Below are 23958 nucleotides of genomic sequence, written 5' to 3' on the forward strand. Positions count from 1 at the left end.
AAATCCATTAGGTTTTAGTAATATATTATTTAGTGCTTTATAATTTATAAGTAACCATAAAACGTTCAATTCAAAGTTAAAATTCAATAAGGTGGAAATATTCCACACCACACCAAACAGTAACAAGTCTTGATCTAGCACGTTTGCCCTGCATTGTTCTTCTGCAATGGAAAACATTTCCTAGCTTCCCTAATTCTTCTTTCCCCCATTAGCCCACAATTGCCAAGAACAGTGAAAAATGATATGAAAATAAGTGTCAGTTATTGTAATCATTACTGGTGTAGCAGCCAGGGCGGGGCTGTGCAACAACCCCACTTACACTACGGCTCTGATGCAAATGAAGGGGACTTACCCGGATCTACAGCTTGCTGCAGAATTTTCTGAGGCTCCTCCCTGCTTCAGACGCCTTATAACAGGGTATCTCACTGGCGCGAAAAACGCACTGTGTGGCTCTTTATTGTGGAGGCCGGGGAGAGTATCGTGCTTGCAGTTTCTGCACCGGCGTTTTTTGGGCTCCCTCTTATTTTTTTAGTTCTTTTGTTTTATTTATCTGGAACAAAAACGTGTAGATCGCACACCAGAAACAACTGGATTTGGTTTTAATCCATTACATTTTCGTGAATTGGGTCTTTCGTTGCCGTTAGGTGGGATTTCTATTTTTTCCCCTGTGCGCTTTATTACGGATCGGAGATTTCGAGGAGAGCCGGTAAGTGGTTTAATTCTGTAGTCTCGTCTTTGAAAGTTTCACTTGAAGAAACGGACCTGTTCAGTAACAGTGTGGCTGCTCAGTGATCTCCTCTACCGCTTCACATAGCTGCTTAGTGGAACAAAGCGCTGTTTTCAATTCAGGAAATACTGTCTGGCACTTTTAGCCTCTCGTATGCCCTCACACTTGTTTTAAATCCCAAGTTTGCACACACACACACACACACACACACACACACACACACACACACACACACACACACACACACACACACTTATATATAACTAGATTATTTAATAACCATATGTGTCTGAACAGCTTGAGTCCATCAGCGCAAAGAGGAGCATCTGCAAGATGGCATCAATTATTGATACGGTCCCATTTGTAGAAAGTAGGCTGTTAGGGGGATTGCGATGTCCTGATAGTGTCCCATTAGATGGATGGGCTACTTGATATGTGATCGTGCATGTACTGGGAACTAGGCTGCTTTAAAAAGATCATTGCTAATCTCTCTGAAATTTCCTCTCTGGTTGTGCAGAACGTTGTTCAGAAGCCACTCGTGTGTGCCACTGGATCATTCCTGGGAATAAACTCTGGAGGATATTATTAGCCGGGAAAATGGACTTCGACTCGCACTATTTTTTCGATTATTTGGATACCGAGGAGGATTTTTACAAATCAACCGCACCAAGCGAGGACATATGGAAAAAGTTCGAGCTGCTTCCCACCCCTCCCATGTCTCCCACCCGGACTCTGTACCCCCTCTCGCCGGGAGACAGGCTCAGCGTGTTTTCCAAAATGCTGGGCCAGGAGGACGAGTGCGAGGGTCAGTTCATCCCGGACACCGAGGAGTTATTCGGTAACCTCAGCTCCCACATAATTCAGGACTGCATGTGGAGTAGCTTCTCTGCCAGCAAGCAGCTGGAGAAGGTCAACGGGAGAACGCCGGCTGCGGGGCACACCGGTGTTTCCCCCGTCCCCCAGATCTCCGCAAGAGCGAACAAAGCGCAGTGCGTCTCGCCCGGTAGCTTGCTCTCCATCAAGGCGACGGACTGCGTTGACCCCGCTGCTGTTCTCACCTTCCCCGCAAGCAGCTGCAGGAAGCCGGCGTCGTCTGGCTCTGAGTCCCGCTCTGATTCCTCTGGTAAGGATACAGCCATGCCTCTGATTTGCCCCACCCTGCCCTGCTCCAGGATTAAATTGCCCATAACAGTGCGTAATTTGGAAAGCGGGGGCTGCGGTTGCATAGCTGTGGTCTGACTTGCATGGCGAGGTTATCAAGTGTGACACAGTCACCTAAAGGCTGGAAGCTTGCTGAGTGTAGTATTTTAAAAACCGCGCCCCTGCTACTCTTGCTCTACCCCCCTTCAATTCTCTATCTTCCTCTGGCTCTGCATTGAAATCAGAGTGCAGTAGAAGGGTGGGGTAACCCGCTGATGATTTATTGCTGCTTCAAAAACACTGACAGACCGTGAGAATAACTTTCAAGCATTTCCCAAATTAGGGGTTGTCCCCTATCAGCATAAAAAGTCTTCATTGAAACTGCTGAATAATGCTCAGTGGTTAAAGCCTCAATTCTTGCCATGGAATTGAACCTGGCATGCACCACCACTGCTCTAAGCGCCACACCTGCTGCTCTGCCATCCTGGCACTGACGGATAGAGATTTGCTTGTTTGTTTTATGGAATTGCTTTTAAAGGTTGAACTGAGTGCTTTGTAGGAATTTGCAAGTTTGTAGAGTGAGTCCCTTTTCTGTGTTTACTGATGAGTTATTTGTCTGTGTGATGACAGATGATGAAGAGGAGATCGATGTCGTCACTGTGGAGAACAAGCAGAACCGGGTGCGGCTGGTAAATGTCCGAAAACCAGTCACCATTACGGTCCGAGCAGACCCCTGCCCCAAACGTTTTCACATGTCTGTCCACAGACAGCAGCACAACTATGCCGCTCGTTCCCCAGACAGTGAGCCAGAACCGGAGGAGGAGGAAGAGGATGACGATGAGGAGGAGGAGGAGGAGGAAGAACCCCCAAGCAAGCGTGCCTTTATGGGACCTGGTGCTTCAGCTCATGTCTCCCAACCATCATCCTCCTCGGAGGCTTCGCAGAACTCGGACACAGACGACACGGACCGCAGACGGAACCACAATTTCCTTGAGAGGAAGAGGAGGAATGACCTCAGGTCTCGTTTCCTTGCCCTACGGGATCAGATCCCCGGCCTGGAGTCGGCCAAAACGCCAAAGGTGGCCATCCTGACCCAGGCGACAGAGTACCTCATGGAGCTGCACAGCAGGGAGAAACGGCAGCTGCAGGAGAAGAAGCGCCTCAAATCCAGACGCCAGCAGCTCCTTCGCAGGCTATCTGAACTCAAGTGCTCTTGAGCCTCCAAACAAGCGCGCCTTCAAAATAAACTGCCTCATTCACCCCCGAGAACTTTTGCTCACAAGTTACCCGTCACTTTTGAAAAGCTATGCTTTTTTTTCCCTACATGCCTCATGTGAATAGCTGTGAAATTTTTTTGGAATGCATTCAGCTGTTGTTGTGAATTGACTGTGCTGGCCTGTGAACCTGTTCTGACGATGAGGAGTGGTTAGATTTTTTTTTTATTTTTATTTTTTGGTCAATAGTTGGGTTGATGAATTGATGCTCATCAACACCATGATGTGAATTGCCTGTTAATTGCTTACCAAGAGCAATCATTTGTAGCCTTTTGAATATGTGTGTTTCTTCATTTCACCATTGCACATGGAGTGATGCATGAATGCCTTTCTGTGTAGCTGGGAGTGAATGAATTACAGTTCAATTTTTTTTTGTATGACTGATTATTTGAGGTTCCATAAAACAAAGACTACTCCTCTGGGTGGTGTAACACCAGGCTACCCAAAAGCTTCTGTTTTGATAAGATAATAGGAGGTAAACTGGGATGATAAAGGTTGCACTACTGTACTTTATACTCACACGTCACTTTCAATGCTTCTTCTGATTTTGTTTTATAAGCATGCTAACAACAATAGCATCATTAAATTTTTATACCATATTTGCATACGAACCTGAGGTCTATTGTTTGTTTTATTAAAATAGAGAAAGTTATGAGGGGCCTCTCTGTTGTGCTGATGGGCTGCTGCCCTCCAGAAACATCGCCTTCTATTGTACCTGATCAAGTGTAAAATAAGGGCAGATCATTCAATTTAGCAAACAGTATCTTAACGTATTGATTCTCCTGCACAAGATGCTGGTCTACACAAGGTTGAGCTGAGGTTGTCCTTGAGACTCGTCCTTGAAGAGATTCCTGTGTGATTCTCCCCTCTGCAGTGACTGCTGCATGCTGGGCACCTGATGTGCTCTGAATTGGGTCACGCTCACACACAAATACAATCGGTATCTTTAGAACAGTCCCTTGGTTTTTTCTTTTTTTCTTAAAAAAAAAAAAAATATATATATATATATCTCTAAAGCAATACATAAAATGTAGACCATTCTTAACCTACATTAAAAACACTGGTCTCAAATATGTTAGCATCCTTCTATTCACCCCTTTTAAGTGGAATTCATTCTATAGTAAATTGGCCTAAAGGACGAATATGAAACTAACTTCATGCATCCAAGCTCCTGGTGATGTTGTTGCCTGGTGTGCGACCTTACCAACGAGTCTCTGCAAGCCTGGATGACTCAGGTTTGAGCTGCAGTCATTTGTTTAATAAACTCAAAGCAGGCACTTTGTTCAAGTTCAGCCTGACAGACGAGCCAGGCACACCCTGAACTCCAACCGTCTCGCACCTCACTCGGCTTTTGTTATGCCTGGAACTGGCGTTCCACCTGCCCGTGTTTATTCAACGGGTCCCGTTTTTAGTCCTGAGGGCACTGTTTTCTGGCACAGTTTAATATATATTTTCTTCACCAAGTCAACATTTGGCCTCATGAGGCTCAGTTTAACATAACTTAATACTGACTATGCTATACTTTCTTCCCAATTACCTTAAATTTCTTGAAGAAAATGGTATGTTTTGCAGGTCTCATATTTCCACACTAAGGAGAAAACAAACCAACCAGAATCTCAGTTAATGCAAACCTGAACAAACTTGTGATGGCGACCAGCTTCAGTGTACATGGCCTCTAGTTTGTTGCTTAAACTTTATTTTGCATCAGGAAGTGAAAGCAGAAATCAGATATCAGGTCTTGAGCCAGATAGGAACAACGTCTCTGTGTGTTTCCAGTTACCTTCCAACGACAAAATTCATTTAAAAATCACCTTTTCCACTTCATTTTCTAACTCCCACCAGCAACATGTAAAGTATTAAGTGCATCGTGTCGTGGATGCAAATAAAGTGTTAGTTCTTGGGCAAAACATCATATCTTGAGATGCTGTTTGAGGAACTAAAACATACTGCACACGTGGGTTCCTGCAGTGCGCTATGTAGACATGAATGGTGACAAAAAAGTGTCATTTCTTACTTAAAAGGTGAAAACCATTTGCATTCCTGCTAATATTGACAGCAGACACTCTGGGCTCCAGTTTTTTTTGTTTTTTTTTAAAAACAAGACTTTTCCTGAGGGAAACAATGAGGTAAGAGGATCTGATTGTCCTGCTGGATGCTCTGTGCCGCTGACGGTTAACTTGCCAGACTGGATTTTCTGGTCGTCCACATTGAGCAACGTGCCTCTCACTTTTTACAGCTGCAATTTCTCACTGTAGCCTATACGTCTTTCTCAATATCCAGTATATATAAGTGGCGAGACTTGTAGCGTACGCTGCAAATCCTCGAGAAAAGTGACAGCATCACTGCTGGTCAGGCAGTGTGTGATGTGTAAGACTAGGGTGGGACTGTGGAGAATTGATGATTTGACTGGGAGGAGGGCAGCCTTGTTTTGATTTATATCCTTGTTCTAAACCCACAGTCACACAGTTGTCTTGCGAAATCTTAAATTCTCTTTTTGAGTCAATCCACTGTTTTTTTTTTGCTGCTGCGACTAGGCAATGTGCAATGACAGAGCACCTGCTTGTAAGAATGAGATCTAATACTGGCGCTAACTTCTTGTCAGATGCATCAGTGCACTGCTGCATGGGAAATCCTTTGACTCAATACTGGGTAGCATTATTAAAAGGGTAAATGATTGATTCAAATTGTGTTCAAGCAGATAGGGTGAGATTGGAGAGGAAAGGCTAGGAAAGCTGAAAGAACCCTGACAAGTTCAGAAATGATGAAACACGTATATTTGCCCATTCACCTACCAAGAAAAAGATTCCCGTTTCAATCCCAAGAAGAGGCACAAATCCCTTATTTGTTATTCAAGAAGCGCATCTGGCATTCTTAGTAAAGCCAATTCCAACATGTGGGGCCAACTGCTGTGTTAACCTCTTGTGAGTAAGACGGCAGAAAACGCACTGTAATTTACTTTATCACATACATGTGTTAAACAACGAGTCCACCTTGATTATGTGCTGCCAGTGAAAGAATGAATTTATATTTTTGACTTTATTATCTTTGGCATACATCTCGTCAGATGAAATGGCAAACAAAGAAAGAAAAAAAGAAAAAAGCAGGTAAGAACATCTTTGGTAAGTCTCCCTGATGAAAAAAAAAGACTTGTAGTACTTGCTGCTCTGGCATTTCTTGCTGATTAACTACAGTACATGTGAATCTGGAGAGCCTCTTTTTCTTTCTTTCTTTCTTTTTTTAATGTCACTTAACCTTTAATTAAGCAACTCAGGCATTGCATGCGTGTTCTAGGAAAGAAGTGAGAGGATCAGCTTTCGCAATTGTTAAAATCCCCTAGCTGTCACTGTGATGAATCTCTTAGCTATGCATTTTAAGAGAGAGAGAGAGAGAGGGGGAAACAGTCACACACACAGAGACACAGATACAGACACTGGCACATTGTGCAATATTTTCAGTGTATTATCTGGCTGTGTGACTGGCTTGACTTGTGTAGTGTGTTTATATTGCTTGTTGACACAGTGGGACAGAGGAGGAAACAAACCATGAACGCACTGCACAGGTCGTGATTGTAAGACTGGCGGCTCGTCGCTGACTTACAATAATATACAACAGTATACAATAAATGTGGTACAAAAATAATAACCTTATGATTCTGTCTTTGAGAATAAGCTGAATAATCTCCAGTCAGAGGCCCTGTGTTTAGGTTGTGCACACAGATTTTCTGAATCTTAGTTTGGTGGAAAGACGAGAAGTGGACTTATTGTCATCATTTTCTTACTCAACTCTCCGCACACACACACACACACACACACACACACACACACACACACACACACACACACACACCCTTCCCCTTATTCTATTTTCAAGAGGCTGACGGTCAGGGAAGATGTGGAAAACACAAGCGGGAAAAGGCGCTCATGCACACATCTGGTTGTGGGTGTACACAAAACACAGATGACCAAAATGCGCAAGGAAACTTTCGCTGCTTATTGTCCTTAATCTTTCTCCATACTGACCCAAATTCGTCATATTTTCTGAGTGGTGATTCCACTATTCCTGGCTTCCTGTTTGTTTTTCTCACCACCCACAACACCCTCCAGAGTGAGAGCTCCCACCACCCTCTCTTTCCCCCTCCTCACCCTTTCTTCGGGTACTTATCTGTCGGATTGCTGATCTAGGTCAGTCTTCTGAGGTTCGGTTTCTCTCCTTCTCTGTGCCGCTCACACTCCCCTTTCTAAGACCATTGTTATGTAACAGCGATGATTCAGCTGGAACAGGCCCCGCGTGTTGGTTTATCCAAATGCATCTGGCCTCAGCTGAGTTGTGTCAAACCAGGTCCAACAAATGGATGTGCTCTTAAACCCAAACGAGCACACATAGGTGCCACAAGTTCCTGTGCAGCACCTGTTGTACAGCACAGCAATTCGTAAGGCTTTTGTTGTGACTCCCCACAAGCACTTCAACTACCCTCCTCAGAAGACAGCTGATGTGTGACAAATTAACTGAAAAAAATAAGGATGCTGGGCCCCGAGAGTAGCTTTACTGTGGCTTGGTGTTCTTATTTAAAGCTATGTCAAAATTAGAGTCACACTTAGTGAACTGTCTAACAAATCACTCAAAAGTCTTCCATTTATCCTCAGCTGTGTTAACATCTGTGAGTGTGAAAACATCAGTAAACTATTCACCCTCTTATCTTTCAGTGACCCCCTCTCATTCCTCGAGAAGGGACTAATCCCACAAAGATAAAAAATGTTTAGATTCAGATAACGCAGATTGCTTGGTACTGATTTGCAGTAACAAGTACTTATGAGCGTGCAGGTTTTTTCCTTTAATTTGTCACCCATCCGCGTCTGGCCCATTGTGAGACAGCAGCATAAATTCGGGAGGGTAATAATCTAATCTAGGGTTTATCTTAATCCTGTTAGTGTGAACACTATCGCCATCTGGGCCCAGACACAGCACCACTCCGATTATAATGAACCCATCAAAAGGTCTTCGAGCTCCCACTAAAACTCTCGTCCTCGGGCGCTAATGAGTGCCCAATTTATCTCAAGCCATACACCGATGCTAATAAAGCAGTCAATTGTCAAGATGGTTAGGAAGAGTAAAATATATTTTGTGTTAGAGGACATGAATAATATGTTTCTGTCTCATCATCAGCTTATTTATTGTATTTAAATTTCCTTTTATTCTCAATTCTTAATTACACAGAAACAACACAGCATTGTTTCTGTGTAATTAATTCTCAAATTATGCTTTGTATTTTATTATGCTTTTTCTTGTTGTAAGGCAACTTACAACTTTGTGTTTTAAAGCTGCTCAGTTCTTCTGCTTATTATTATGGTTGTTGTTGTTCCAGTGTCTTTGGCTAAACATGGAGCTTTAAGCTTGACGATCACCACAACTACTTCCAGTTTATATGCAGAAATTAACTGAGATAAAGGAGCTAATTTGCCTCACTGTGCATTTATAACATATTACAATAAAAACTGGTCTTAAATGCTTTGAGGTTTATATAAAATCTGGTCATTGGCTGCCTATAATTTATTGTTTAGTTACTGTTTGTGTGGCTCTGTGCAGAAGCTATAAATTTCTGGCTTGTGTTTTTAGCTGAGACTTTCCACATTTAGTTTTGCTGAGTTTGACTTCTTGATGGTTAGCTTGTAATTAACAGTGCATTGTATTTTAGAAGGCAATGAGTAAAAGGTATGTTTGTAAGGCTGCTTAACTTATTCTTTTAATACAAAAATGCTAACTTGCAGATGTGATAGACTTAAGGCTTTCAAATCTAGCACTGCTTTAGCAACCTTTTAGCTTTTTATATTAGTTTTGCAGCCAGAAAATTTGCCATTTTTGGTCATACCATACAGCACCACATTTGGCAAAGACCAAACACAGCATATCAGCACAAACACCTCATACCAGCTGTCATGCACCGTGGTGGTGGGGTGGAGATTTGGGCTTGTTTTGGAGTTACAGGACCTGGACACCTTACAATCATTAAGACAGCCATGAACTGTTCTGTATATCAAAGTATTCTAGAGTCAGATGTGAGGCCATCTGTCCAAAAGTTAAAGCTTGGTCCAAACTGCATCATAAACAGGACAGTGATCCCCAGCACAGCAAATCTACATCAGAATGGTTGCAAAAGAAACAGAAGAAGGTGATGGCTCAGCCCAAGTCCAGGCCTCAGCCTAGGTGAAACACTCTGGTACTGCCAGATGATTCTTCCTGTTTAAAGGGAGTTTTTCCTTCCCATTATCACCAAGTGCTTGCTCATAGGTGGATGTCTGACTGCTGGGTTTTCTCTCTATTATTACAGGGTCCTTAAAATATAAACCCCTTTAAAGTTACTCTTGTTGTGATTTGGATTGTATTGATTTGAACTGTATACAGAAAACAATGTGTACAACAAAATGTAAATTTTTTCTTAAGTCAACAAAGCACAAAAAAGTCTTCTTCAGGTTGACACAAACAAAACTTCTAGTTAATATTATTGTTCCTCCTAGTCTGCTCATATGAACCTCTAAAATGACCTCCAAATGAAAACACAAGCAAATAAATACACTGATTACTTAAGTTACTGCAATGTTTATATTATTAATACTGTTAGTTTTACCTGTTAATCTGAAACTCACGTTCAAGATGGCAATCTGTCATGGCAGATAGTTCACTCACACATAACTTAGATACTTCAAAGTCCAGCATACCAGTACTTTTTCTATCTGGTAACTTCCCTGACTGCCAGAATCAACTTCCTCTACTCTTAAAACCACTTAAAAAATAAAAGTCTTATGCTTTTAAAATTAAGTGAAATAATCTGCTATGTTCAGAGGAGGTGCGGTAATCAGTCAAGAATCTTAGGAGTATGTTCAAACCTGTAGCCACTGCTGGGGGGGCTTCACACACAGAGAAGCAACACACAGCTAGCGCTGCTCTCTCAGCAAACTGCCAGCTTTTGTCAGCCAGCAGATGTTCCATTGTTTGGCTCAGTGGTGTAGGGTTGCCTCAGTTAAAGTTGGGACACTTGCTGCATCTTTTGAATTTAGCCCCATTGAGTGCCATCAACCCCTCCCAACCCCCCGTTCCCCCAAAAGCTACTCAGAGAGGGGCTTTACCCCTCCCCTCTGTCCCCTTTAACCCCCCGACAGACCTCATAGTTGTTGTCCCGCAACCGCAACTCCCACCACCACCACTACAACTTTTACCCTCCCCTCTCCCCAGGTCCTTGGGTCAGACCCCTACCCCCGACACACAAAGGCCAATTTATTGACCAGTTACTGCAAAGCGAGGCTGATGCAGGGCGTTTTTGCATCAGTATACCTTTAAAGTGCTCGAATGCAAATGCACACACATCCAAGGACACATATAAGTACTCTAGGTCTGCATTATCAGATGGCAAAGGTGCAGAAGCGTCTGTTCGTTTTGCATAGTTACAATTCCTTCTTTTCAACTGCAAGGCATGACAGTCAGTGACTGCTGTTGTCAGAGAGGTCTATAGTGTCCACCTCTGTGGAGATTATGCAATAATGAATGCCCTGTTTTTCCCTTTCCCGCTATAAGCCTGCGTGTGTGTTCTTGTGAAAGACAGAGAAACCTAGGAAACACATGAGCAGCGCAGACTTCCTGTTTTTGTGAAGAACCCATTGGAGAAGGCAGGAAGTGAGGGGAACTGCTGCTATGTATTTTTTTTCTCACAACATAAAGGTAGATGTGTTTAATTAAATGGCAAGGAATTAGGATAGGGATATGGAGTACATTGTGGTCCCTTTTAGTGATCTATGTCACCATTTCAGCATACAGCCCGGGCCCTTTAGCGTGATTGTGTGAGCTTTCTTGTGCGCAATAACAGTATAGAATAGAATAGAATAGAATGCCTTTATTGTCACTATACAGTTGTACAATGAGATACAGAGCATCTCCTACTCAGTGTAAACATGTGGGGGGGGGGTACAGTTCTGCAGCGCTATGTACATATGGACAGTATTAACATAGGGAAAAACATATATATATAAAATGTACAATATACAAGCCGTAAGTAATATGTAATAAATAGTGTTATGTATATACAGTTGAGTTATTGCACATAGAATTGGTATAAATAGTGTATGTATTTGCACGTGTGTGTGGCTGTGTGTTTTTGAAATATAAATTAAGGAGGAAGCTAAAACCAAATAAAACCCCAGTAAGAACAAAGAATCCGGTGCTGGTGAACATGCCTGAGTGGCTGCTTTCAAGGACTGATTAAGGTTATAATAGTCATCTGGCTTGCCTCAAGCCTTCAGGCTGTGTGTTTGGGGGAGGGGGGGGGGGGGGGGTTTGTTCCCTGCGCCTTTAAGGAGTGAGGGTAAAGGGGGTGGGGGGGTGGAGGGGTGGTCGGTGCTTCTACTCTCTTTGTTCTGCCCTGCTCCACTCATGCCTTCTCTTTGTCTCCACCCACTAAAGGACCTTTATCTCTATTGCAGTCTCGCGCCAAAAAGGGAGGTGGAGCTGCATGTTGCTTCTTCTTCTGCTTCTTCTTTAGCCTTCTTCCATTCTGTTTGTCTTTTACGGTGTATCTGATTTTGCAGGATAAATGAAGGTACAGAGTCCAGTCAGTGCAATCCCAGACTCCCTCTTTATTCCTATTTATAGTGTTTCTGTGTCCTTGTTAACATTTCCCGCCACTACAGGGTGCATCAGGCGGGGAGTGGTTTAACAGCCGGTATGAAGAAAGGCTGGCTCTTGTGAGCCTCAGGCCAAATGCTGGCGTTATTCAAATCAACTTGGTGGGTGCGGCCCAACTGTCTCTGTGTCCTGTTAACCCCCTAAGAGTTTCAGGCTATAACACAAAGGCGAATATAATTGTAGGCTCAGGGATTTGCTTCTTAAATGGCAAAAACATCAGTGATGTTGTGCAGATAGCACAACTGCAATTTTTACACAATTACAACTAATAGGAAAGATGCTGATATAGTTTTGTTAACATATACCCTTTTATTGCTCCTGATACTCATGCACACTGCCGTATGCAAAGCTTTATTGTCACATTTTACTGGGTTTTCTTTTATCTAACATTTGGTCTTATATTTGGGGTTATTTTTCTATTATTATTTGTTAGAAAATAATAATAGCAGCAAGGACTGAAAAGTTTAAATGTTTTAAGACAGCAGTGTACTACAGTTTAACAACTTCCTCTCTCACACTTGCAAAGTTTCTATTCCACGTCCTCTGTTTACAGCCCCGTAAAAGATGAATGGAGCTGTGAAGTAGTCAGAACATGCAGAGAGTCACAACCAAGCCTCTACTACACTCTAGTGGATGTAAGTGTCACATGCAAAAAAAAGAAAAAGAAAAAAAGAGTGATGCTGCTGACTCCTCTGCACTTATTTGTCTTTTCCAAATCAGTTCTAGTGCTGAGCCAGGGGCACAGGCCTCCCACAGCTTTGTGACATGGTGTGTTATCCTGCTGGAAGCAACCATCAAAAAACGTGCACTTTGGTCATACGATCAGCAAGCTGTGGCATGTTTAAACAACACTTAATTGGTACTAAAGGCCCTGCAGTGTGCACCAGACTGAACTGTTGATAAAGTGCAGAATGGATCCATACTCACTCATGCTGTTTGACTTACTGTTGCCTTCCTTCCTAGCTTTTGTGGCCTTTCCCCTCCAGCCTCTTGTATTGACAAGACATTTTCATGTTTTCATTTCTTTGTTGTCTGTAAACTTTAAAGATGGCTGTGGAAAAATCCCAGTAGAGTAGCAGTTTCTGAGATACTCAGACCAGCCAGCAAACGTGTCACACTCAAAGTTTTCCCCTGTGCTGATGCTCATTCTGAGAATGTCGTGTTGTTCATGTCTACATGTCTAAATGGATTAAATTGCTGCCATGAGGTTCACCTGTTTTGCCTGTATTGTGTTGTGCTGACATGCAGCTGAACAGGTGTACCTAACAAAGTGAACATTACTGGTGGAAATGTGTGAGACCACTTCTAGATTAGACATCATCATTTGGAGCAGAAAAGAGGCATTAACACCTCAAAAAGGCATACCAGTGTGAACTACAAATTTATGCCAGAATCCACAGGTCTGTGATTTCCTCCTCACTGTTTGAACAAATAGGTTGTAAATAATTTCAAGCTGATGCAAAACATACTTTCCTTCCTGCCTGCCTGAAAATTTGCATAAATGTACATTGTTAATAATACAACAAATCTGTGTATTAATAATTAATCAAAGCTGCTGTATGAAACTAAAAATGCAAAGCTAAACTTCAGAAAAACAAACAAACAAATACAATAATAGAAACTATGAACTGAATCAACAGTGTCAGATTTGTATTTCTTACATCTCCTCATTTTGAACACTTACTTCTTCACTTGCTCTCTAACATATCTACTGACAGTGCAAATATCTAAATGAACACATATTTATCTGATGCTACACACACACACACACACACACACTCACTCACACACAGACACACACTCACTCACACACAGACACACAGACACACACACACACACACACATACACACACACACACACACACACACTGAGCCAAAAAAAAAGTCCATTAGTTGTCTTCAATCCATAATAGTAATCCAGAGAATCAACAAAAGCTCTTTGTGTCTGGTACGTGGAGGAGCGTGTGTGGTCACAGCTACACATATATTATCCCGTCGGGGAGCGTAATCATGTGAGCTGCTGTATTGGAAAGATAAGTGTAATCAACCCTGATGTGCAGCTTTATGCAATTTGGTTGTCAGTTCCTGTAAAATATAACACACATTTAACCCATGCGGGTCTGTTTCCTATTTTACTCCTTGCATGGGCGTCTGCTCAGTATCGTTTTCCCAGAAACATCTTTAGCTGCTGAATTGCCTGTTTGCTGTGATGAAAGCCCAGCTAACACTATTAATAATGCATTCATGTTCTTCAAAGCACGACATGCACTTTCATCTTTGTTTCCTGCATCACCTGCCTGTTCCTCTGACTGATGCCAGTGTTTTCTTGGGAGGCGGGCTGCACTGCCTCTTGTGTCCACACAGCCAATCAGCTCTAGATGTTGTGCTGGAGTCCCAGCCTGTCTGACTCTGTGGCCGTTGCTTGGAAACTGCGACCATGGCTTTGTAATTCAATCCAAGGAAACATCCTCAAGGGATTAAATGGGAAGGAGGCAAGGAGGCATTATTTGTAAAAGCATGGGGGAGAGTAAATGACCCAGGATGGACTCGATTTCTCACACTGCTGAACAGGAGCAGGAAATGTTAGTGGTGAGTGGAAAGCACATGGGATGCAATGTGCATAATTACTCTTGCAGTTAAATCTAATATAATAATAAAATGCACTAATAATAATAACAACAATAATTATTATTATAATCACAGCCCTAATCATAGCTGTAATGTTGTGCTCTGTGTTATATCAGATCTCTACATCTCTAGGCAAGGAGGGCTATATTTCAAGCATCGTGACACATCCCTCCTCTGACACACCAGCGTGCTCTGTCCAATAGGCAGCAACAAGCAGTTGCCACACACTTTCTCACGTGCTGTAGTACTGCTCCAGGAAGTTAGACACTGAAAGGGTTAATAAAGAGGAGGAGGATGCAAAATGGTTTGAAGTCAGTAATGTGTGTGTGAGAGAGGAAAGAGAAGCAAGGAAGAGCTGAGGAAGGAATGTCCTAACACGCGTGATGCTAGAGACAAAAAGGGAAGTGCTTGCAGCTCGAATTCAGCCCTTTTCCTGAATCTCTCTCCATCCTCATCCTGCAACCTCTCCCTGCTGCTCCGGCCTTATTAGAGCTACATTATAGCTAAGTGGCTCTGCAGCTGCAGCAATCAGGCTGATCTCATCTCTTGAGTGCAGCAGGACTGAATTCAAATTCTAAATGTGTGAGAGTGAGTGAGGACTTTGTTGGGAACTCCTGCCAGGGAGAGAGAAGGGGACTAATAAAGTGAGCCATCGAGGGGAAACGCTAGGGCTCAGTGTGGTCCTGGAGGAGAGTGGCGAACCACAGAGGTAAGATGAATCTAAACAACGGCCAAAGTCTGAATGTCGGCGGACAAGATTTCACCAAGAATGGAGGCAACAGCAGCCGAGCCCCTTGGGAAGATGCGAGGACAGTTTTGAGGCCCTCGACCCCCACCAGGAAACCTAAATCAGTGAGTATCTATACAGCCTTTTGTTTACAGTATCCATTTACACTTACAGAACGGGTACTATTAATTATACAACGCAAAAGGAGATTCTCCTTGCACATAATTCAAGTTAAAATGAAAGCGTGACAATTGTACTCTTATTTATCAGCCAAGGCAGATTCATGTTCACTATTCTTGCCTGTAGTGTCAAAGAGTTATGTCATCTTATGGATGACAAATGACAGAGTGCAGACACACAGAGCCACTCAACATTCTCAAAACCAGGGGGAGGGTTGAAACAGGTCTGCAATGCATCATTTATAGCTTTGGGTTAACTGAAAATAAAAGCACATAACAATGTAGTTCAGTGAAACAGGATAGTATAGGAGGCATGGTGCAGCTGTATTGTGTTGCCTGGAGACTGAGCGAGGTACAGATGGGTCTTGTTTCGGGTCAGTAAAGTGACCTCATTTGGACTTTTTTTCTGGAGGGGAAGAATCGAAATTTCACCCTGCCAGGTCGAAGTCATCAACGGTGATGACCTCAGCCTTAGCGCTAACCCTAATCTTTGCAATCATAATATACAGTTCTGTCTGTGAAGGTTCTCAGTCATCCAGGTCATCGTAGTCAAAGGAGCTTGCAAAGAAAAGCGTCTGGACTTCTTTAAGTTACTTGAAGACTCTGGCTGATTGGGACCCACACCCAGTTTCACACCTTGGCTCAGGCGATTAGAGGATCATCAGGGGGTCCTTTTGTCCCTCTGTGGGGGGATACTCCCACAGGGTTTATATCTGGGACTCTCCACCATTTGACCTTAGAACTGAAGAAGCTTCTCGGATGAGAGGTGAAACGTCTTCAAGCAACTTAAAGAAGTCCAGACGCTTTTCTTTGCAAGCTCCTTTGAATATACAGTTCTGTTTTTTTTTGCTTTCTTCCAAAACATAGATGAAGATTCAGAACTTACAGGGTTAAAATCTGAAACACCTAAAACTTAAAGCGCATTAAGAACACAAAGAATTGTCTAACCTGGGAATCTGAGAGAAATATGTCCTGATTCGATTAATACTTTTTAAGTAATCTGAATATTTTTCATCCTGTGGATTTCTTCGTGCTGTCAATTAAATAAAAGGGTGTGACAGCATATTTCTAAGTTTAGTGGACTCATAAACACCAAAGTATTTTCACAAAAGGAAACCTTTCAGATTATGCAAGCAATTTAAACGCCTCAGTCTTTAAAGAGTTAACAGGTGTCAGCCCTTCTGGTGTTTGGACCTACACTATCAGGCTCTGAGGAAAGTATGTTATATCATGCTGTCACTTCTATTCTGTCACATCAGCTCACTCAGTTTATCTATTGTTGCATGCCAGGCAAGGTCAATAACATAAAGGTTTCATCAGGATCTTGTGCATGTTCTTGTAAAATTATAATGTCCCTTGTGCCTACGTTCAAGAAAAAAAATACAGCTCCCTACCCAACTGGGTAACAATCTCAGCTCCTCTCATTCAGAATGCTCCTTTCATTCACGCTCCAGCCAAAGCCTGAAAATGCCATCACCATCGCCGTGTCATCTCGAGTCCTCTTCAACATGGAGAAGGAGCAGCAGATCTATGAACAGCAAGGCATGGAAGAGTACATCAAGTACCAAGTGGAACACGAAACGGAGCCATTCAGCCCCGGACCTGCTTTCTCCTTTGTCAAGGTCAGAGACTGGGAAGGCAAAGAGCTGGAGAAACAAGCACACACACACATGCACACTAACGCAGAGAGAGATTCACTGTTGTCAGTGTTAGGTCGTGTCTCCGGAGGCGATGGATGAATACAAACCACAACCACAAACCCACTCAAACACATTCACACGTTTCCATCCCACTGCGGGGATACAGAATTACCCTGTTTGTATAACTGAAACCTGTCTGCTCGTGTTCCCAGGCTCTGGAGGCTGTGAACGCTAAACTGAGGGAGCTTTACCCAGAGAGCGAGGAGCTCTTTGATGTTGTGCTCATGACCAACAACCACGCAAATGTGGGCCTAAGACTCATCAATACCATTAATCACCACCGTGAGTTCCAGGGGCATCTGGGTGACATGTCCTTTTATCTGTTCTCTTCAGCAGTTGTCTTTTTAATTAGACCTTTAAAGGCGCAACATGTAGAATTTATATGTGGTTATGGCATTTTTAAAATTATTTGGTTACATAACCTTTCATTATACATAAAAAGTATTGGTCCACACCTTTTAATCTTTTAATTCAGGTGTTTTCAGTCCCATTGCCACAGGTGTTGTAAAATCAAGCACATAGCCACGCAGCCTGCCTTTACATTTGTGAAAGAATGGGTTGTTTTAAAGAGCTCAGTGAACTCGTGCGTGGTGCTGTAAGAGGATGCCACCATTGCAAGAAATCAGTTGATGAAATTTCTTAACTTTTAGATATTCCATCATCAACTGGAAATGGTATTATTACAAACCAGATGTTTTCAGGAACTGAGACACAAAGTAGCAGACCATGAAAAGCTACACAAGTGGATTCGCTGAGTGTTGAGGGGTATAACTGTGTAAAAGTCACCAGTTCTCTGCTGATTCTGCCAGAATTAAAACCTCCTCTGTCATTTTCAGCTTCATGCCATAAGCAGCTCCTGTACATGTATTCTAGTAGTCTTGTCCATATGTTGTACCTACAGAAAAAGACAAAAAAAATAAAAAAAATAAAATAAGAATATGGTGTGAATGGTTGTCTGTCCTTGTGTGTTAGCCCTGTGACAGACTGGCGACCTGTCCAGGGTGTACCCTGCCTCTCGCCCTATGACAGCTGGGATTGGCTCCAGCGCCCCCCGCGACCCTGAAAAAGGAAAAAGCGGTAGCGAATGGATGGATGGATGGTATTAATAGATAAAATTCATTAGAAAGTATTCCATTACGTTGTTTCCCCTAAAAAAAAATCTAAAAAAAGTCAAAATGCGTGTCAGTTTATTAATTTTTAATCAAACATTTCATATTTTCAAGGTAAATGAGCAATTTAAAAACTCACTGTAATATCTTAAGAAAGTGGTGTAAATAAAGTAGAAATATGATTGTTGATAATTTCTACAGAGCAGTCATGAAAAAGCAAGCACAAACAGTTGATCAGCATTTTGGGAAAGATTAAGGTTTGCTTTTATGTAGATACAACATTTAATATACATCTGAAGCTCACAGGATTCAAACAATAGATAATACAGAAGAGCTGGACAAAGCCACCATAATATTACCTATTGGCATGTGTTTTGAAACCCTTACTAAAGTGTTACCTGTATCTAGTAGCTTGACCATATTTGGATGTGGGTAGAATGCTAATGAGCTTGTTAACTTAGCATTCTTAGCTTAGACAACATGTACTGTTTGAGGGCCATGCACAGATGCAGACTAATAAAATAACCGCTACAAACAATCAACATAGCGACCATCATATCACTTCCTGGTTTGTGATGCATCATTATAGAGCCTCAACTGGATCAATGCAGGGCGCAGATCTGACTGTGAAACTGCACACCTGCTGGCTAAAGAGTTGTGACTGACATTTCATTAGCTAATGATTTTGAGCATACCCTGGATAATCCTTCTTTCTGAAACACAGATTTAGCAAAAAAATAACAAAAACTGACTTTTGTTTTATTCCACATGATTGTAACAAGTAACTGGAGCCACTGAGCCCTTAACAAATACACCCTTAAAATACATTTGAGAATTTTATGCCTAGCTCTTTATAAAAACTGAACTTTGAACTTTGGTATTGACTCATATTCTTCTCCAGCTGCTCTCCACAGCTGGCCGCCTCTGTTCCCACACTGTCAGTTATTTTATGACCCAAGTCCTTCCCAGGTCACACAGGCACACAAGTGTGCTTACAGACTCTCCTCAAGGCATTGCAGTATCCTCTGTTGACTAAATAAAAGGAAAAAGGATGGATAGAAAGAAAGAGAAGAGGAAAAGAACTGACTGTAATCTAAGAATCTCTTGTAATGTGAGGCTTCACTATTTAACCGAAGCCCCTTTTGTTTATTTCTTGGTTGAAGCGTGTCAATAGACTTCCACTCGGCTCAGTTTAAGGAGTCACTCGAGCCACACTGGATGAATAGAGACTGACAGTGGTTATAGTGGGATGTTTCTCATGATCCCAGTAACATAGTATGACCCCAATAATAAGTGGTGAGAGTTTGGGTCCTGGCTCTTTAGCACCCCATTACCATACTCACTTAAGAAAATCACAAAATCATGGCACTTTCCTTCTTTTCCTGGCTCTGCCTCCTCTGGATATTTTCTGCAACTAAATGTTAAGTAAAAGTGACCATTTTAATCATGTCCAGCTCCATTATTAAATTATTGGTTTTCATTAAAGTAGCATTGTTTGTATAATTAATGGAAACCCCTCACTTCTGCCTGCTTTAACAAATAGTCCAGGTTCCTGTGAAGTTGAATTCATAGCATTGTATTGGTGTCTGTTTGCATAGGTATTTGGTTATGCAGAGTTAAGGATTAAATATGCAACCTACGCTACATCCATGCAATCCTTCAGAAGCTGACAACTAGTAAACCCACAAGGGTTACACTGTGTATCGATAGATTGTTGACTGATTAAAAGTTCAGTTGAACAGCCCGGTGGAGTTCACCATGATGGGAAAGAAGCAAGAAAAAATTACGAATAATAAAAAAGTAGCATAATAATCATAAACACTGACTACAGTGGGTAGTTTGATTGTTTTGCTAGTGTCCTGCAAAATGTCTTTTTGAAACACAATTATCTCCCCCTGGTGGCTTTTAAAAATAATGCAACTTTAAGGGACACACACCTCTGGATATATTCCAGAGGAAGTACACACATATGTGTGTGTGTGTGTGTGTGTGTGTGTGTGTGTGTGAATATATCATCTGTGATCAGTGTTATTGACTGCCTCCTTAGCTTTTGATTTCTCCTTTCTGCAGAGCTGTTTATTGAGCGCTTCTGTATGACTGGAGGAAACAGTCCCATAGGATACTTGAAGGCCTATCACACTAATCTTTACCTGTCTGCTGACCCTGTCAAGGTTCGTGAAGCTCTGGCAGAAGGTGAGTACACAGCCTGCTTCTATTACTGACTCCTAAACAAAGTCCCTTAAAAAATGAAAAAAAGTAAGTGCCAGTCTCTGTGATGTGATAACACAGGTCTGCAAAAAACAGAAAAAAAGATTCAGCTGCATGGGATATTTTTGGTAAATTTTATGTTTTTTAGAGTTTTGAATCCATTTCCCTTCATCACATACACTTGTTGCTTTTTTACAAAAACACAATTAACTATGCATAATTTTTCTGAAATTCCTTATTTTTCCCTATGAACAAAATAAACCTGTTGGGACACCAGTGTGCATGCATGAACCATGTATGCAGCCTGTTACAGTTAATATTCTCATGTCTGTAATATTCCTTGTCAATATTCTTGATATTTATAATTGTCTCACTCTCAGAACGGTTAAATTAATATAAGAAATCATTATTGGATATGTTTTTTTTACTCAAGTATAGGATACCAGATTTCAGTTAAAAAGGGGAAATTTGACGTGAGTTTTGCAAGAAAAACCTGACAAGATGGAATTTAAATAATATTTTTCCCGGTTTCAATTGGTAAAAATCCATAAGAAACAGTTAAAAAAAAAATCCTATGTAGTTTTTTGGTTGCAGACCTGTATAATCAGTGTCCATGTATACAGCTAATTTTCAAAGATAACCGCTGTCAAATATGTGACCCAGGTATAGCAGCAGCCATCATGTTTACTCCGGAGAAGATGAAGGAAGTGTCGGACACTCAGCTCCGTGTTGCCTTTGATGGAGATGCCGTCCTCTTCTCAGATGAGTCTGAGCGGATTTGCAAGGCCCATGGACTGGACAAGTTCTTTGAGCACGAGAAGGCGCATGAAAACAAGCCTCTAGACCATGTACAGTATACACAGCGAGACATTTTTCCATTGGAGAATGATAGGAAGGGACACCAAAAGTCAAATAACACTCTTATTTCTTATAGAATTACACCTACCTACAACAGCCACCCAAATTCCCAAAAAGTTGGAAAGCTGTGTAAAATGTAAATGAAAATCAAAATCTCCACATTGTTTCACCACTGAAAACATGCAATTTTTAAAGTGAGACATTTTACTTTTATGGAAAACAGCTTATTTCGAGTTAGATGGCAGTAACTTGTCTAAAAAAAGTTGTGAAGAAGGCAAGAAAAGTCTAGAAAAGTGCGCAATGGACAAGGCTGAAAATCATTATAGGATATGAATGATCCTTAGGCAAGTGGCACTGCATTAAAAACAGACATGATTCTGTCATGAAAATTATTGCATGGGGTCAGGAATGCTTCCAGAAATCGCTGTCTGTGAACACAGCTCACCGTGTCATCCACAGAAAGCACACAAAGACGAAGCCATATGTGAACAGTGATCTCTAAACACCACTGTTCTGTGTACCGTGCATCATGAAATGAAAAACATGACAAGAATCTTACATCCAACAAGAATTGGACACCATTCCTCTTCCAAAAGCCCAGCGGCTGTTCTCCTCAGTTCTCAGATGTTTACAGATCGTTATTGAAAGAAGAAAGGATTTTGCTCAGTTGGGCCTGTCCCAGCTTGGATTTTTGTTTCTCAGTTTAAACATCTAATACAAAATATGGTTTTCAGAGATTTGCAAATCGTTGGATGTTCCTTCTTTTTGCTTACATTTTACACAGTGTAAAATTAAATCCGCTTGTAAAATCTACACATTGAGCTCAGTTGGCCTGAATTCAGTTGTAGTGTGTCTAACATGTAGTGAGTCACGTATACGTGCAGAAAGATTAACATTCATGAATCTGTCCTTCTTTCTGCAGGGGCCACTGAAGGGCTTCCTGGAGGTTTTAGGAAAGCTCCAGAAAAAGTTTTACGGTAAAGGTCAGCGGATGGACTGCCCCATCCGGACCTACCTCGTGACAGCTCGGAGTGCAGCCAGTTCTGGTACCAGAGCCCTAAAAACGCTGCGCTCCTGGGGTCTGGAGATCGATGAAGCTCTCTTTCTTGCCGGCGCGCCCAAAGGCCCAATGCTGGAGAAGATCAGGCCACATATCTTCTTCGATGACCAAATGTTTCACGTGGAGGGGGCAGCAGAAATGGGAACAGTGGCATGCCACGTGCCATATGGGATCGCTCAGAGAGTAGTAAAAAAGGGAACAAAGGACAAAGAGACTCCTAATGCATCCAAATAGCTGAGGTATCACTGTGCAGGAGCACAGCATACAGGGGCATTTACCTTCGGCTTTCATGATTTTACTACTGGAAGAAGTACGCTGTCCTGGATTAACAGTGCAGTTAGTTAATGCAATATCATAGAATTAAAAATATATATGTTAATATTTATCAAAACATTTATTTTTCGCTAACACGTAATTATTAGTTTAATCAGTAAGTAAAAAAATTACAGGTTGTATCAAATGGCTTTATTAATTAATCTTATTGATTTATATTAAGATATCAAACAGACATGTTTGATATGTTTATCAAACATGTTCATCAAACGGGGCGGCATCAGGGGCATGGGCAAATGTTTATGTTGCCAGGATATAAAAAAATCTTAACTATATAACAGGGATTGCTGTTGAAAATGCTGTTAACATTTTTTTTTAATAAAACATAATAAAACACAGAATTTATTGACAGAATAAAGAATGAACTTTCCACAAAGGGATTCTAGTCAACATGAATTCATCATCAGCTCATTCTGTTCTACTAAATCTGAATAAATGATTCAGGCACCATTATTACAAGTCATTAGTTATAAAACCCTTAATCATGAAGATTTCCTATTATAACCTGGTGCTTAAAGTGGTATTTTAATTTAACATTTATTCTTGGTGATTCATTTTCTCTACCAAACAGATATTTATTTTCTTTACTGCTATATGTTTAACTGACATATCTTATAAAAGAGAAAAAGCTATTTCAAAGTATTAGAAATACTCATACAACTCTAAAGGATAAATTTAATAGAATCTATAATTATCTCCAAATAATAATATTTAGACTCCAGGATACTAAAGAAACATGAAGGATACATTTTTGTTTTGTGGATTTGTGCAATTCATTCACTTTAATTCTTGTCTTCATGTCTGAGTTTTGCAAGCTGGTGCCTTCTGTTGTCTTCTGTTGTTTTATGATGTATGCGTTTATGTGACTTTTGCATGTTGGTGGTATACATGCTGTATATGTAGGTTATATGAATGTACCTTAAGATTTAATATTTTTGAAAATATGTACGTTACTTTTTATTTAATGTTTCTCCTTGTTCACGATGACAGAGAGAAGTCTAAATATATTCAGCATTTACTAATAGTTACCATGTGCAGTTTTAATTTCTACTGCTTCCTCCTGAAGTGCCGAAAGTTCAGTGTCCCAAATTTTTATTTGTCTGCCTGTCTGTCTTTTTTGTCATGAAGTTGTGTTGATGCTGTTGCACTTTATCATTCTGTGAATGAATGTAAAGAAAGTTGGTGTTAAATGAGACCAATGTTGCTGTCCGATGTGAAATCTGGTTAAGAGTGGGACAAATGTGTAGCTGTTTTTCTGTTTCAAAATGGAAGTAAAAACCCTGTAAAAATAATCGGATCACTGTTTTCCTGTCTTTTACCATTGTTGGGCTGTGAAGGTCCAAAA

General features: G+C 41.4%; 2 protein-coding genes across 2 annotated transcripts; both read left to right on the top strand.

Moving 5' to 3' along the window:
• The first annotated feature begins 414 nt into the window (after positions 1-414).
• On the top strand, positions 415-3752 carry LOC102308344 (protein L-Myc-1b). Its single transcript, XM_005916981.3, has 3 exons — positions 415-706; positions 1245-1850; positions 2498-3752. The coding sequence occupies exons 2-3, from the start codon at positions 1325-1327 to the stop codon at positions 3082-3084; spliced, it is 1113 nt and encodes a 370-aa protein (XP_005917043.1). The 5' UTR covers positions 415-706; positions 1245-1324; the 3' UTR covers positions 3085-3752.
• Positions 3753-13641: 9889 nt separating this feature from the next.
• LOC102308648 (cytosolic 5'-nucleotidase 1A) lies at positions 13642-23058 on the top strand. Its single transcript, XM_005916982.3, has 7 exons — positions 13642-14400; positions 14556-15291; positions 16800-16967; positions 17198-17327; positions 20225-20347; positions 21026-21210; positions 22143-23058. Exons 2-7 carry the CDS (start codon positions 15154-15156, stop codon positions 22512-22514), a joined length of 1116 nt encoding a protein of 371 aa, XP_005917044.1. The 5' UTR covers positions 13642-14400; positions 14556-15153; the 3' UTR covers positions 22515-23058.
• Positions 23059-23958: the final 900 nt, after the last annotated feature.

Source organism: Haplochromis burtoni, unplaced genomic scaffold, assembly GCF_018398535.1.
Source record: "Haplochromis burtoni strain Fernald_Lab_line unplaced genomic scaffold, NCSU_Asbu1 Contig_16, whole genome shotgun sequence".
NCBI lineage: Eukaryota > Metazoa > Chordata > Actinopteri > Cichliformes > Cichlidae > Haplochromis > Haplochromis burtoni.